This window comes from Salvelinus sp. IW2-2015, linkage group LG3 (assembly GCF_002910315.2).
Source record: "Salvelinus sp. IW2-2015 linkage group LG3, ASM291031v2, whole genome shotgun sequence".
NCBI lineage: Eukaryota > Metazoa > Chordata > Actinopteri > Salmoniformes > Salmonidae > Salvelinus > Salvelinus sp. IW2-2015.
The window spans coordinates 2,153,628-2,170,712 of record NC_036840.1 but is presented as its reverse complement, the minus strand read 5'-3'; the positions used below and the strand labels follow the sequence as shown (position 1 = coordinate 2,170,712).

The window sequence follows — 17,085 nt, the reverse complement described above, 5'->3', positions numbered from 1 at the left end:
ACCTTAGTAACCCGTATACGACGCACCAGACAAACCTACCTTAGTAACCCGTATACGACGCACCAGACAAACCTCCCTTAGTAACCCGTATATTAGCTGTCTTACTGTTTGTCTCCTCCCTCTAGATGAGTATTGAGGACTTCACCATGTACGGAGGGGCATTTGGCAACAAGCAGGACAGTGCCTTCCCTAACCTCGAGAAGGCGCTCCTCTCCAGCCCTTCCCCATTGATCCTGCCTACCGTGGCCTGGCCAGCATCCAGTGCTGTGATTGGTCAACTCCAGGACCAATTAGACACCTCTCCTCTCTACATGGACCCAGAGATGCTCAGCCAGCTACGACTCAACACTTCTACCCCCGCCCTGCTGGTCTTCAGACTACCCTACAGCACCGGGTACAGTTCTGTTTATCTCACTGGTCAGTTTTAGATGGTTTACAGTGTTTCCCCTAGTTGTTTTTTCAGCAGCGGTGGGAAAGTTTTTATTTATTTTAAACGCCATCCCTTTTAGCCACAAAGACAGTATTTTGATGTTTTAAAGTAATTGCCAAGTGTTTTCAGATTTGAATGAAATATACAAATTAATTTTAAAAAATTGAATAAATAGTTTCCCCCCCCCCACCTCAATCTACACACAATACCCCCATAATGACAAAGCAAAAACAGGTTTAGAAAATGTTGCAAAAAAACCCTTTGGGTGCTTCGGTGACAAAACGGATGGCACTGTGATGAATACATCCAGTTTGCTGAGTAGAGTGTTGGAGGCTATATTGTAAATTACATCGACGAAGTCAAGGATCGGTAGGATGGTCAGTTTTACGAGGGTATATTCAGCAGCATGAGAGGAGGCGGCTTTGTTGCGGGCAGAGATCGGTTGAAGAGCATGCATTTAGTTTTACTTACATTTAAGAGCAGTTGGATGCCAGGGAAGGAGTGTTATGGCATTGAAGCTCGTTTAGAGGTTAGTTAACAGTGTCCAAAGAAGAGCCAGAAGTATACAGAATGGTGTCGTCTGCGTAGAGGTGGATCAGAGAATCTCCAGCAGCTAGAGTGACATCATTGATGTATACAGAGAAAAGAGTCGGCCCGAGAATTGAACCCTGCGGCACGCCCATAGAGACTGCCAGAGGTCTGGACAACAGGCCCTCCGATTTGACACACTGAACTCTATCTGAGAAGTAGTTGGTGAACCAGGCGAGGCAATCATTTGAGAAACCAAGGCTGTTGAGTCTGCCTATAAGAATGCGGTGACTCACAGAGTCGAAAGCCTTGGCCAGGTCGATGAATACGGCTGCACAGTACTGTCTTTTATCGATGGCGGTTATGATATTGTTTAGGACCTTGAGAGTTGTTGAGGTGCACCCATGACCAGCACAGAAACCAGATTGCATAGCGGAAAAGGTACAGTGGGATTCAAAATGGTCAGTGATCTGTTTTGTTAACTTGGCTTTTGAAGACTTTAGAAAGGCAGGGCAGGATAGATAATGGTCTGTAACAGTTTGGGTCTAGAGTGTCTCCCCCTTTGAAGAGTGGGATGACCGCAGCAGCTTTCCAATCTTTATAGGGTTCTCAGACAATACGAAAGAGGTTGAACAGGCTAGTAATAGGGGTTGCAACAATTGCGATTATATAATTTTAGAAAGAGAGGGTCCAGATTGTCTAGCCCAGCTGATTTGTAGGGGTCCAGATTTTGCAGCTCTTTCAGAACATCAGGTGACTGGATTTGGGTGAAGGAGAAGTGGGGGAGGCTTGGGCAAGTTGCTGTGGGGGGTGCAGTGCTGTTGACCGGGGTTTGGGGTAGCCAGGTGGAAAGCATGGCCAGCCGTAGAAAAATGCTTATTGAAATTCTCAGTTATCGTGGATTTATCGGTGGTGACAGTTTCCTAGCCTCAGTGCAGTGGGCATTATTCTCCATGGACTTTAGTGTCCCAGAACTTTTTGAAGTTTGTGCTACAGGATGCAAATTTCTGTTTGAAAAAGCTAGCCTTTGCTTTCCTAACTTCCTGTGTATATTGGTTCCTAACTTCCCTGAAAAGTTGAATATTGCGGGTGCTATTCGATGCTAATGCAGAATGCCACAGGATGTTTTTGTGCTGGTCAAGGGCAGTCAAGTCTGGGGTGAACCAAGAGCTATATCTGTTCTTAGTTCTACATTTTTTAAATGGGGCATGCTTATTTAAGATGGTGAGGAAAGCACTTTTAAAGAATATGGGCAGGTGTGGAGTGAGGTAGACTGAGGGCAGCTGTGGTGATGTGGAGTGAGGTAGACTGAGGGCAGTTGTGGTGGTGTGGAGTGAGGTAGACTGAGGTTGGGCTTGTTACAGGCTTGAAGTGCTGCTGACACTTATCCATTTTTTTAAATCACTTTTTTTTTGTCACATGCGCCGAATACAACAGGTGTAGACCTTACAGTGAAATGCTGAATACAACAGGTGTTGACCTTACAGTGAAATGCTGAATACAACAGGTGTAGTAGACCTCACAGTGAAATGCTGAATACAACAGGTGTAGTAGACCTCACAGTGAAATGCTGAATACAACAGGTGTAGTGACCTTACAGTGGAAATGCTGAATACAACAGTGTAGTAGACCTTACAGTGAAATGCTGAATACAACAGGTGTAGACCTTACAGTGAAATGCTGAATACAACAAGTGTAGACCTTACAGTGAAATGCTTATGTACGAGCCCCTAACCAACAGTGCAGTTTCAAAAAATACAGATAAGAATAAGAGATAAAAGTAACAAGTAATTAAATACCAGCAGTAAAAAAAAATATATATATATATATACATACATACATACAGGGGGTGGTGGGGGGGTACAGAGTCAATGTGGAGGCTATATACAGGGTATTACGGTACAGAGTCAATGTGAATAGTCTTGGTAGCCATTTGATTAGCTGTTCAGGAGTCTTATGGCTTGGGGGTAGAAGCTGTTTAGAAGCCTCTTGGACCTAGACTTGGCGCTCCGGTACCGCTTGTTGTGCGGTAGCAGAGAGAACAGTCTATGACTAGGGTGGCTGGAGTCGTTGCCAATTTTTAGGYCCTTCCTCTGACACCACCTGGTGTAGKGGTCCTGGATGGCAGGAAGCTTYGCCCCAGTGATGTACTGGGCCGTRCGCARTACCCTCTGTAGTGCCTTGCGGTCYGAGGCCGAGCAGTTGCCMTACCAGGCAGTGATGCAACCAGTCAGGATGCTCTCGATGGTGCAGCTGTAGAACCTTTTGAGAATCTGAGGACCCATGCCAAATATTTTCAGCCTCCTCAGGGGGATTGGTATTGTCATGCCCACTTCACTGCTGTCTTGGTGTGTTTGGACCATGATAGTTTGTTGGTGATGTGGACACCAACAAACTTGGAGCTCTCGACCCGCTCCACTTCAGCCCTGTCGACGTGAATGGGGGCGTGCTCAGCCTTCCGTTTCCTGTAGTCCATGATTAAATCCATTGAGGAAGAAGTTGTCCTGGCAACACACAGCTAGTTCTCTGACCTCCCTGTAGGCTGTCTTGTCGTTGATCAGGCCTACCACCGCCGTGTCGTCTGCAAACTTAAGGATGGAGTTAGTTGTGCCTGGCCATGCAGTCGTGGGTGATCAGGGAGTACAGGAGGGGACTGAGCACGCACCCCTGAGGGGCCCCCGTGTTGAGGGTCAGCTTGGCATATGTGTTGTTACCTACCCTCACCACCTGGGGGCGGCCTGTCAGGAAGTCCAGGACCAGTTGCAGAGGGAAGTGCTCAGTCCCAGGGTCCTTAGCTTCTTGATGAGCAGCATTCTCATGTAGGCGTTCCATTTGTCCAAGTGGGAAAGTACAATAGAGATTGTGTCATTTGTGTGTGTGCCATTCTCACGTTAATTAACATCCACATCTTCGGGGAACAGTTGTTGTTGGGGGTTAACTGCCTTTCTCAAGGGTAGACCAGCAGATTTTCCAGTTACTGGCCCAACGCTCTTAACTGCTAGGCTACCTGCCGCCCAAACCTAGCCGTGATGCAGCCAGTCAAGATGCTCTCAATGGTGCTCTGTTCGGCTTCCTGAGGGGGAAAAAGTGTTGCCGTGTATCCTTCACGGCGTAGTTGGTGTCTGTGGACTTGCTCTTGACCCCACTTCACTACACCCCCTGTTGATGTCAATGGGGTCGTTTCCTGTAGTCCACCCTCAGCTCCTTGTCTCGCTGAATGGGGGGTGTTTCCTGTAGTCCACCTTCAGCTCCTTGTCTCGCTGAATGGGGGGCGTGTCCTGTAGTTCCACCTTCAGCTCTCTTGTTCTCGCTGAATGGGGGCGTTTTCTGTAGTCCACCCTCAGCTCCTTGTCTTGCTGAATGGGGGGCGTGTCCTGTAGTCCACCCTCAGCTTCCTTGTCTCGCTGAATGGGGGGCGTTTCCTGTAGTCCACCCTCAGCTCCTTGTCTTGCTGAATGGGGGGCGTGTCCTGTAGTCCACCCTCAGCTCCTTGTCTGCTGAATGGGGGGCGTTTCCTGTAGTCCACCCTCAGCTCCTTGTCTGGCTGAATGGGGGGCTCGTTTCCTGTAGTCCACCCTCAGCTCCTTGTCTTGCTGAATGGGGGCGTTTCCTGTAGTCCACCCTCGGCTCCTTGTCTGGCTGAATGGGGGGCGTTTCCTTGTAGTCCCACCCTCAGCTCCTTGTCTTGCTGAAATGGGGGACGTTTCCTGTAGTCCACCCTCAGCTCCTTGTTCTTGCTGAATGGGGGCGTTTCCTGTAGTCCACCCTCAGTCCTTGTCTTGCTGGAATGGGGGCGTTTCCTGTAGTCCACCCCAGCTTCCTGTTGTCTTGCTGAATGGGGGGTGTTTCCTGTAGTCCACCTCAGCTCCTTGTCTGGCTGAATGGGGGGCGTTTCCTGTAGTCCACCCTCAGCTCCTTGTCTTGCTGAATGGGGGGTGTTTTCCTGTAGTCCACCCTCAGCTCCTTGTCTGGCTGAATTGGGGGTGTTTTCCTGTAGTCCACCCTCAGCTCCTTGTCTTGCTGAATGGGGGCTGTTTCCTGTAGTCCACCCTCAGCTCCTTGTCTGGCGGAATGGGGGGCGTTTCCTGTAGTCCACCCTCAGCTCCTTGTCTTGCTGAATGGGGGGTGTTTCCTGTAGTCCACCCTCAGCTCCTTGTCTGGCTGAATGGGGGGTGTTTCCTGTAGTCCACCCTCAGCTCCTTGTCTTGCTGAATGGGGGGTGTTTCCTGTAGTCCACCCTCAGCTCATTGTCTGGCTGAATGGATGACTCCTATTGTATAACTCCACTATTCCTGTCGGCAATAGAACAAGCTTTCTAATGATCACCTGACCCAGATTGTGTTTTTATAACGGGCTGTTTTTGGATTGCGTCAACCACAACAGTATCTGTGTGATGGTGGGGATGCAGGGTGTCTACTCTAGTTCCTCAACGGCACAGCTAGGAGAGCTAAAAACACCTTATTGTTAAATTCAAGTTATAAAAGTGCATTGAAATGACTTAGGAAGTGTGCACACTTTGGAGAGGGCTGTGGCCCCCCAAACCTGTGTATTTTTTTTTTTTGATGCAGTTACCAGGAATATTCTTATGTTATCATATTACTGAATGTATAGTACAGTAAATGTCAAATGAACATGAAATCAGCAGTGTAAGGATTCAGTCTTGTTAGGTGAACAGTTGTCCTCAAATTTAGTTTCCCATTGCTTTCCATATTTCAATGTAGCCCTATCCATATAGGCACATTCTCACTGGTGTAAAGGGTTAAAGCTAATGTTCTGCAATTCTACACATTAAGGCCATTCGTTATGCCTTATGCTGAGTGACTCAAACATAACTAAATCAATGGGAGCCCGATGCCATGACATTTAGGGGATTTTAGATTCTCCCTGACGGTTGTAGTTTGGAATGGCGGCCATGATAAATAAATAAAGGGGAAATGTTTTTGTCTTTTTTTTTCTGAATATGGGTGTGTCTGTCTGGTTGTGGGGGTGGTTTGTCTTTACATAGGTGTGGTCTACCTGCATGTGGGTGTGGTCTATCTGATTGTGGTTGTGGTTTCTAACAGGGCCGATCTGCTGTCCGTTAAGGAGGTTCTCAGCGGGAATGGTGAGTGTTCCAATGTTCTATATTGGTCTATAGTTCTACTGTACGGTGTCTCTGCTGGGACAAACATCACCTGCATTCACTGTGTTCCTTATAACAGCATGATACAGATTGCTGAAGACTAACTTTGTGTGTCTGTGTGTAGATGAGGTGATTGGACAGGTGATGAACATTATGAAGAGCCAGTCTGTCCCCTACACTGCCGTCTACACTGCAGTGAAACCCTCACGGGTAAGTGTGTTTACGTGCGTGTTAGGGCCGGGACTATACCAGTATTGCCATACTCCTTAGTATCGTGGAAAGGGAAAAAAAATAAAACTTCTTTAACTTCTTTATAAAAACATCCCTAATTTTGTTAACAAACAACATTGTTGTCCTGAAGTCACATTTTATTTCTACTGAAGAAGAACATAAACACATGTGAAGTGATACGCCATCCCATCTGCTTTGGGCTTAGTGGGTCTGACATGACCCAAAACACAGCTCCAGGCTGTGTAAGGCCTATTGGCCAAGAAGGAGAGGGATGGAGTGCTGCATCAAGACCTGGCCTCCACAATCACCCAACATATCCCGTGTGTGTGTGTGTAAACCCAAACGTGCTTCTGTCCAGCTTTAACATAAAAGGGGAATCCGGTGCTCCACTGATGGATTTGAAAATCCATCTCATTCCAAAATCATGGGCATTAATATGGAGTTGGTCCTCCTTTGCTGCTTTAACAGCCTCCATTAGGTTTTCCACTAGATGTTGGAACATTGCTGCGGGTACTTTCTTCCATTCAGCCACAAGAGCATTAGTGAGGTCGGGCACTGATGTTTGGTGATTAGGCCTGACTCGCAGTCGATGTTCCAATTCATCCCAAAGTGTTCGATGGGGTTGAGGTCAGGACTCTGTGCAGGCCAGTCAAGTTCTTCCACACCCTTCTCGACAAACCATTTCTGTATGGACCTCGCTTTGCGCACAGGGGGCCATTGTCGTGGTGAAACAGGAAAGGGCCTTCCAGAAACTGTTGCCACGAAGTTGGAAGCACAGAATCGTCTAGAATGTCATTGTATGTTGTAACCTTTTAGATTTCCCTTCACTGGAACTAAGGGGCCTGAACCATGAAAAACAGCCCCAGACCATTATTCCTCCACCACCAAACTTTACAGTTGGTACTATGCATTGGGGCAGGTAGCGTTCACCAGGTATATGCCAAACCCAGATTCGTCRGTTGTACTGCCAGATGGTGAAGCGTGATTCATCTCTCCAGACAACACGTTTCCACTGCTCCAGAGTCCAATGGTGGCGAGCTTTACACCACTCCAGCCGATGCTTGGTATTGCGCATGGTGATCTTAGGCTCGTATGCGACTGCTCAACCATGGAAACCCATTTCATGAAGCTCCCGACGAACAGTTCTTGTGCTGATGTTGCTTCCAGAGGCAGTTTGGAACACGGTGGTCTCGTTCTGTCTCGTTCTGTGAGCTAATGTGGCCTACCACTTCGCGGCTGAGCTGTTGTGGAAACTTTTAGGCGCAACATTACAATAACAGCACTTATAGTTGATTTGACTTACGGACTTGCTGGAAAGGTGGCATCCTATGACGGTGCCACGTTGAAAGTCACTCAGCTCTTCAGTAAGGCCATTCTACTGCCAATGTTTGTCTATGGAGATTGCATGGCTGTGTTTTCGATTTTATACACCTGTCAGCAATGGGTGTGGCTGAAATAGCCGAATCCACTAATTTGAAGGGGTGTCCACATACTTTTGCATACGTATGTACAGTGCATTCAGTAAGTATTCAGACCCCTTCTCTTTTTCCACATTGTTACCTTATACAGCCTTTTGTGACGTAACAAAGTGGGAAAAGTCAAGGGGTCTGAATACTTTCCGAAGGCACTTTATGTTTGTGTCTCCCACCCTTTTCAGAAGGCTCTTATGAAGGCAGACTATGCACAAACATAAACCTGTTTGTATTGGCAGTGAACCAGATTCATGCACAAACATAAACCTGTTTGTATTGTCAGTGAACCGGATTCATGCACAAACATAAACCTGTTTGTATTGTGCAGTGAACCAGATTCATGCACAACATAAACCTGTTTGTGTATTGTCAGTGAACCGGATTCATGCCAAACATAAACCTGTTTGTATTGTCAGTGAACCAGATTCATGGCCAAACATAAACCTGTTTGTATTGTCAGTGAACCGGATTCATGCATTCCAAACATAAACCTGTTTGTATTGTGCAGTGAACCGATTCATGCACAAACAAAACCTGTTTGTATTGTCAGTGAACACGGATTCATGCACAAACATAAACCTGTTTGTATTGCAGTGAACCAGATTCATGCACAAAACCTGTTTGTATTGTCAGTGAACCGATTCATGCACAAACTAAACCTGTTTGTATTGTCAGTGAACCGGATTCATGCACAAACATAAACCTGTTTGTATTGCAGTGAACCAGATTCATGCACAAACATAAACCTTTTTGTATTGCAGTGAACCAGATTATGCACAAAAAAAACACTGTTTGTATTGTCATGAACCAGATTCATGCACAAACATAACTGTTTGTTTGTCAGTGAACCGGTCAGTGCACACTAAACCTGTTTGTATTGTCAGTGAACCAGATTCATGCACAAAACATAACCTGTTGTATTGTCAGTGAACCGGATTCATGCACAACATAAACCTGTTTGTATTGGCAGTGAACCAGATTCATGCACAAACAAAACCTGTTTGTATTGTCAGTGAACCAGATTCATGCCAAACATAAACCTGTTTGTATCGTCAGTGAACCGGATTGAGCACAAACATAAACCTGTTTGTGCAGTGAACAGATCATGCACAAACATAAACCTGTTTGTATTGAGAGATTCAGAAACCGGATTCATGCACAAACTAAACTGTTTGTATTGTCAGTGAACCGGATTCATGCACAAACATAAACCTGTTTGTATTGTCAGTGAACCAGATTCATGCACAAACATAAACCTGTTTGTATTGTCAGATTCAGAAACCGTGCTCCTTTCGTTTTGTTTTCCTGGATAGTCACCAGTTGACGTATCCTGTTAACCATCTCTTTCCTTCTCTCTAGCAGGTGTCATCTATTTCTATGGACATGGAGGCTGGTGTAAGAGGAGGGCGCTCTCTATTGCAGTACGGAGACAGAAAGAGGGAGAGAGAGAGACAGAGGGAGAAGGAAAGGGCAGAGAAGAAGGTCAACGACAGGACATCAGACAGGACAGGAGTCTACCCACCAGTGGAGTTTAAGGTTCTCTCACACACACACACACACACACACACACACACACACACACAGCAGGTAAAGAGCCTCTTTAATTGGATAAATAAATACACTATGAAATAATAAACTGAGACGCAGTGATTTGGCGTTGCCACGAGCACCAGGATATTGTAAACAAGAGTAATACAAGACATTGCACTCGCCCCCAAAAATCTGCCCAAGTACCTGGTACTCTTCGCGCTGCTGTAACGGGAGAACAGAGCAGCAGAGAAGTTTAGCCTCATTTCATACTCTTAGTTGTTGTGGCAGTCGGCCAGATACAGCTGTTTACTTGGTGCTGATTCTACCTTTAAGAGATGAGGGTTTATTTCTGATCTTCTCTCCCCAGGAGGGCGGAGCCGGCTGTATCATGCTGTGGGCGGAGAACCTGACRGTGAGCGTGCTGCGTGGCGGTCGCTGGGAACGACACGACCTCACCTCTCTGACCTTTGGAGAGGGCGTGACCCCTAGGCTCCAGGGCTCCCTCTGCAACCAATCACACTCCAGGTCAGAGGGTTTAGAGCTGGACAGGAAGTTGTGAACAGTCCTTTGTTAGAAGCTATGGAAACAGCAGCCTTGCTGAATTTGGAAATTATTGGAATTAATTATTATGTTGTCCATTTTTATTGAAATATTTTTCTTTCACCTTTCTCTGTCAGTCTGGTTCTAAACTATGAGAATATCCTGGGACACCGCTCCTTCAAACTAGTGTGAGTTGACTGGACACACACACACTGTTACAAACAAACACATACATAAACTCTTTTGAACTCATTCTGTGCTTGTCTGTCTGGGTGTGTGTGTCTCCAGGTTTGCCATGTCCCAGCGCCACTACAAGGTGTCAGCTCGCCGCTGGTTCACGCTAGACGCCGTGGAGATAGAATACGACGGTCAGAAAGCAACGTTTAACGGGAGCCGTAACGTGTACGCACCGGCTGAGTACTCCTACCGTTGTCAGTCAGTCACTAACTTCAGATACCCCGTCCTGGTACCGCGCACCTCCAAAGACCCTGCTAACCAGTGGAGGGTCTCATTCACTGACTTCCAGGTAGGGGGCCGTGTTTCTGTGTATGCAGTGTGTCTGAAACCAGACCGTACAATACGAACAGACCGTTGAAACACTTTCTACTGTTGCTCTCTCTCTCCTCCCCCCCCTCTATTCTCTCTCTCTCTCTCTCCCCGCCCTCTATCTCTCTCTCTTCTCCCCGCCCTCTACTCCCGCCCTCTCTCTCTCTCTCTCTCTCTCTCTCCCCGCCCTCTATCTCCCGCCCTCTATCTCTCTCTCTCTCTAGATCCAGGGTTTCAACGTGCAGGGGGAGAGTTCTCCTATGGCAGTGACTGTGCAGGGTTCTTCAGTCCTGGTATCTGGATGGGACTGCTGACCAGTCTACTGATGCTTCTGGTTCTGACCTACGGCCTCCATATGATCATGCAGCTACACACCATGGACCGCTTTGATGACCCCAAGGGACCTGCTATCTCCGTACCGCAGACTGACTAACACACACACAGACGGACGGACATATACAGACAGACACACAGACGGACGGACATAGACAGACAGACACACAGACGGACGGACATAGACAGACAGACACACAGACGGACGGACATAGACAGACAGACACACAGACGACGGACATAGACAGACAGACACACAGACGGACGGACATAGACAGACAGACACACAGACGGACGGACATAGACAGACAGACACACAGACGGACGGACATAGACAGACAGACACACAGCGGAGCGGACATAGACAGACAGACACACAGACGGACGGACATAGACAGACAGACACACAGACGGAGGACATAGACAGACAGACACACGAGCGGACGGACATATACAGACAGACACACAGACGGACGGACATATACAGACAGACACACAGACGGACGGACATATACAGACAGACACACAGACGGACGGACATATACAGACAGACACAAGACGGACGGACATATACAGACAGACACACAGACGGACGGACATATACAGACGCAGTCACAGACAGACAGTCAGACGCAGTCACAGACAGACAGACAGACGCAGTCACACTTGTAGTTATTTCGCCTTACATTTTCCCTGTCATTCCTTTATTTACCAACAACAATGCTCAGCAAACAGGAAGGAAGAGTCAGGAAAGAATGGATGGGGGAAGGGATGAATATTTATGGTAGAGAAGGGAGGAATCTGTTACTGAAGGGTGTCAGTCTGTCCATCATTCCGGTCTTTAGTCATTTTGGTGTGAAGGTTATTACATGCTGTTTTTTAGTGAGTATAGCCCGTGGTAAACACTGACTGAAGTGGATTTAACAAGTGACATCGATAAGCTTTCACCTGGATTCACCTGGTCAGTCTGTCATGGAAAGAGCAGGTGTTCCTAATGTTTTGTACGCTCAGTGTATATATATATATATTGTGTTTGACCTTGTGATTGTGTCTTTATCGTAGCCTAGGTTAGTAGCGTATAGGTTAACTAGGGCCACGTCTGAAATGCACCCTGTTCTGTATAGTGCCCTACTTTTGACCAGGGCCCATAGGGAATAGGGTGCCCTACTTTTGACCAGGGCCCATAGGGAATAGGGTGCCCTACTCTTTGACCAGGGCCCATAGGGAATAGGGTGCCCTACTTTTGACCAGGGCCCATAGGGAATAGGGTGCACTATTTTTGACCAGGGCCCATAGGGAATAGGGTGCACTACTTTTGACAGGACCCATAGGGAATGAGGGTGCACTACTTTTGACCAGGGCCCATAGGGCAATAGGGTCGCACTACTTTTGACCAGGGCCCATAGGGAATAGGGTGCACTACTTTTGACCAGGGCCCATAGGGAATAGGGTGCACTACTTTTGACCAGGGCCCATAGGGGAAGTGCACCATATAGGGTGCCATCTGAGACGTGGCCTAGGTTTCACTAAGGTTGTTTAATGTGTGCAGTATCACCAGGAGTTACTCCAGGAGTTACTCCAGGCTCCAACAAGGGACTAAAGGGTTAAATGTTAATGTGAGAAAAGGTTGAGACGAACCAGACGGGGGTCAGAGGTTAGGGTTAGATGGCCTACCTTGTGTTTACTGATTTCAAGTTGTTCTGTGGCTTATATGAGTTGTTGTTAAAGGAAGGCTTGTCTGGTCTTCCTGGACAGAGTCATGATATCGTTGAAATATGATTCATATATTCTACTATTAGTAGTGTCACGCTGTGATTAACCCCAATAAAGCCTTGAATGAACAACGTCAATTAAGTCTCTGTGAACGTTAGTATGTGCGAGAGAGAATACAGGACACGTGTGTCTGTGAGAGAGAAATACTACTGTGTCTGTGAGAGAAATACTACTGTGTCTGTGAGAGAAATACTACTGTGTCTGTGAGAGAGAAATACTACTGTGTCTGTGAGAGAGAAATACTACTAGTGAGTAGCTACTAGTTGCTAAGAAATGCTTTGCCATTAATTGGAAGGTTGGTTATCCTCCCACAATGTCACAATAGATGACAGAAATGTCAAGTTATGTATCACTAGATGTGATGTATTACCAGATTAAGGGTATACTGGGCAACTTTCATACAGTCTGGGTGCCTTATATGGAATAGTCAGAGGCGATTTTAGCATGTAAATCTTGGTGGGGCTAACTCCCCCCCCCAAAAAATGTTTGATGCATGCCAGCAAAGCCACTATACAACACAACACTAAACAATACATTCATTTCACTGTAACGGTGACAAAAACGGTGCCCACAAATTGTTAGAGCCTACATAAAGCTGTCCCAACAGCAGAGCTTTCCTTTCAGCACCATGGAGTGAATCCTTACCACTGTTACACCTGGTTATCAGTGGAGCCTTGTCTGGCAGAGAAACAGTTCATTCAGCCTCATTTACTGCCTTTTAATAAACATAGCTGATATGGCTGACTTAAACAAATGTGGTTTCTACTGACAATTGAGATGTACAAACTATGGCATAAGGGGACGACGAGCGGATAAGAGGCAATCCATAACTTCGATTAAGACATTAATGAGCGAGTTAGGACGGACATAGTCAATATAACTATTTGTTCAGGACTTTTGAAATGTACAGCAATAGAATTCAGAACATGGGCCGTTCTTACAGTGTTCTCCCTGTACACCAAGTCAGAACCGTTGGATAACTAAACGGGACATAAATTATAAGCAGACAATGAAAGCTCTTATATTCGATGATTGCATTTCTCTAAAACAGGCTATAGGCTATATGTGCACCACCAAGTCAGAACAGTAGGCTAAGTTATGTGGGGGAAATGGACCAAATGATTAGGGTGAGGCACATGGGCTACTAACAGCTTACTACACAACATACACTTAATATTACTTTCTAAGCTACAGTATACATATCTCCCTGGCATATTACATCATTTATGCAGCAGCAAAACAATACATTATTGGACTCACCTTGTTGTGCTGTGCTCACTTGAACAGGAAGGTGGCACGGTGGTCCTTGTGGGCAAATTTTGTCATCAAAGTCTGTCATTCTCTGGATTTATGCTGATTTCAAGACAACTGGGAACTCTGAAAAAAACAAGGTTGAATCATGACGTCAGTGATCTTCAGGTCAGAGCTCTAGAAAGAGGCCTGAGTTCCTGACTTGGAATTCCGAGTTGGATGACTGTTCAAAACTTATTTTCCGTAGACTTTGCGGGGAGGCATATCCGAAGGGCATGGGCGTAGATTAGATGAACAGAAGCAGGAATTGGCTGATGAGCTAGAAAAGAGTCAAAACCTAAATCAAGAGTTGGAGAAAGACCTTGAGGAATAAACCCAATTAAACTACTCAGGGTTACGCTTCAACAGTATCAGAATACGTGTGGAGGAGTATATACCACTGCAACTCCTTCAACAGTATCAGAATACGTGTGGAGGAGTATATACCACTGCAACTCCTCCGCCGTTCGCCAAATGCTACAAGGTGAAACAGGTCGCAACTGATGGGCCACCATTATACCCCTCTCTTAAAGAGGAAAAATAACGATATGGGTTGCGAGAGGCAGGGTACAGGCACATTACGAGTCCGGACATAATGGTCCCGGACTGGGTAGTTGATCAGCATGATCCAGGTGATCATAGAGGTGCGACCCGTACGAACACACACCACCCCAGTTGCATATTATCCGGGACAAACAGTACCAGGGGAGGACGACCCTATTCCAGATGACACGCAGTACGGATACAGCATCACCATCAGCCACTGAGCGTGAGCCAAATACGTAGTATGATGAAAGAGGCACCGGATTCAGTAAGGGAGGGACGGGAATTTCTTGAGGAGACAGGGTAGAATTGTTGTGTTCCATACTGGTGACTACGATCATATTGTACTCTCGCTGTTGCCAACACTCGCCCAGGGATATCGAACGTCGGCTTGGTCCTCAGGACGAGAAGCGTGTGACCCAGCGACAGCAAATGACGAAATTTAGGGATTCTTAACTACAGTTGAGAATGTTTTTGTTTCGACCAGATGCGAGTAAAATTAGTAACTGTACTCGGGGTGCGAAAGAAGGAATAGGGGATTATTTGGATCGGATGGATGATGCGTTGCGTACTAACCTGACAATGGGGACAGATATGATCCAAATGCAGGAATTTGTACGTCAGCTTTGATGACAGGTTTGAAACCTGGAAACAAAACGGCTGTTGCAGGGGTAGTGGATCAGCATTCTCACTGGGATGACATAGTGCAAGCAGCGTTGAGAGTAGAATCTAATTCAGTTTACTCCACAGCTGTACGAGTGGTTAATGCTGCCATAGTGAAAGTCACTAACAGTGGTTTCAATGGCCCAAGTAAGACAAGGGAAAATCAACAGAGTCCTGTTTTAGATGTGGTGCTGTTGGTCATTGGAAAAGGGAGTGTAGGGTGTTAATGGAACCTGCTGCCTTTGGAGGAAATGCTGCTATACAAGCGTTTGTCTTTGTCAAAAGAGCAGCAACAAACCCTCTTGAAGGCAGCGGGACAGGAACATTTTACATAGCAGTGCCTCCGTTCGATCAATAGTGGTTCATAGAGATGACGGTTTGTGAAAGGAGACGTAGGAGGTCACGTCTCACAACTTTCCAATAGATACAGGCGCTCAAATATCACTGATTCCTTACGATGAACAATTGGCTAAATTTGCGACAGGAAAAGGTATCACATTCAGTGGGGTAACAGGGGCACAATCTAAGGCGATTCAATTACCTACAGTATTGAACATTGGACCAGTAACAATACCAGGATAATTTTACATGGCTACGGGAATAGAACCAATTATGGGGTTGGATAATCTTTGCGAGATGCCGGGAGAATGGATTTTAAAAGGTAACAAATGAAAATTGCCAGTAAGAACGGCGAAAGCCGAACATTTAAAAAAAAATTGTTCATGAACAGGAAGGACATTGTAGCGCAGTGGTTACGCAAAATCATTGGGGAAGAGAGAATGTACTGGAGTAAATTCTTAGACTCGGTGGCAATGCCCACCGTGCCTTAGGGCGCTACAGGCGACAGAAATGGTGTTGCATAACACGGCTTCCATTACAAAGCGTCAAAAGGTGGATTTGTTTGTTCCACACAACCATAGTTAACATCACGAAAGCACAACATGTTACTAACGCAAGATGGACAAAATGGAAGTTAACATTAAATGAGGAGAATCTACAAGTTCATAAGATTGGTGCTTTGAATCCTGCGACGGTAATGCCGTTGCCTGGGGAGGGTGAATCACATGTAACCCAGATCAGATTACTCCAAAGCCTGATTTGCAAGAGACAGCATTGGAATCGGGACAAGTATTGTATACAGATGGCTCTAGTTACATGACCATAGAAGGGAAGAGAGTAACGGGGTATGCTGTGTGTGATGATGACAGGGGAATAGGGAAGGCTGGCCCACTGTCCGCATCGGTGTCAGCCCAGGGGGCGGAGTTACATGCATTGGCCCGAGGCCCGCAGGTTGTCAGAAGGGGAGAATGTAACAATATACACTGATTCTCCATATTGTCATGACGTTGCCCTCTTTGGGTACAGCGAGCACCATCCCCCTCTGTCTCCTACACTCAGGCTTCTGCGACCTCAGGTCATAAATTCCTGGAGGAGATTATGTCCTCATGGCCACAGTATAGAGAGAGAGTGAGTTTTCATTGAGAGAACAAAGGAATTTCTTCCACCTCACAGAACTGGAGGTCCGAACAACATTTATGTTCTGGAGAAGGTATAAAAGATCGGTGAAGAATCCAGCTACGAACTGGTCCATTTGGTACAATTTTGTGAAACTCATGAGAGACAAGACGGCCACATTACCATAACGCTGTTTATACAATAGCCTCAGATATGAGGCTTACATCTAATTGTTGTATAAGATGAATGAGGATGATACTGTTTGTGAAATTGTGTAATGTGATTTTGAACATTTTAATGAAGGAAACTCCAATTCCCCTTTTGGAGTTTAACTAAATCAGAGGACCGCCCATGAGCACAGTTATGGTCTGGCGTCCTGGGACAGGCCCTTTTCTGCTCTTCCAAATAAAACCACCACCCGGGTTTTCTATCACCAGACCAGCTTACCTCGATAACGAGAGGGCCAAGGTTTGAGAGGAGACCATAAACCTAAGGTTTGAGGTAGATGCTGAATCTTTTAACCATACCACGTTATGACCCAGCTGCAGGTGGTGCACCTCTAGGGCGGACGGGTGATCCAGCTGCAGAGTGGGGCAGGACGGGTGACCAGCTGCAGGGTGGTGCACTCT

At 46.4% G+C, this 17,085-nt stretch overlaps 2 protein-coding genes across 4 annotated transcripts in view; both read left to right on the top strand.

Moving 5' to 3' along the window:
* Nucleotides 1–12,582, top strand: part of LOC111982305 (V-type proton ATPase subunit S1) — a 28,781-nt gene extending 16,199 nt beyond the window's left edge. Inside the window, 8 exon segments of the mRNA XM_070433888.1 lie at nt 126–394; nt 6,022–6,062; nt 6,205–6,290; nt 9,146–9,319; nt 9,681–9,838; nt 9,991–10,041; nt 10,142–10,386; nt 10,630–12,582. Of these exon segments, the coding sequence (XP_070289989.1) occupies nt 126–394; nt 6,022–6,062; nt 6,205–6,290; nt 9,146–9,319; nt 9,681–9,838; nt 9,991–10,041; nt 10,142–10,386; nt 10,630–10,832 (1,227 nt within the window). The 3' untranslated portion in view covers nt 10,833–12,582.
* The window catches only part of LOC111982232 (muscarinic acetylcholine receptor M2-like), a 452,193-nt gene that overhangs the window by 321,343 nt on the left and 113,765 nt on the right, over nt 1–17,085 (top strand). The window lies entirely within an intron of this gene.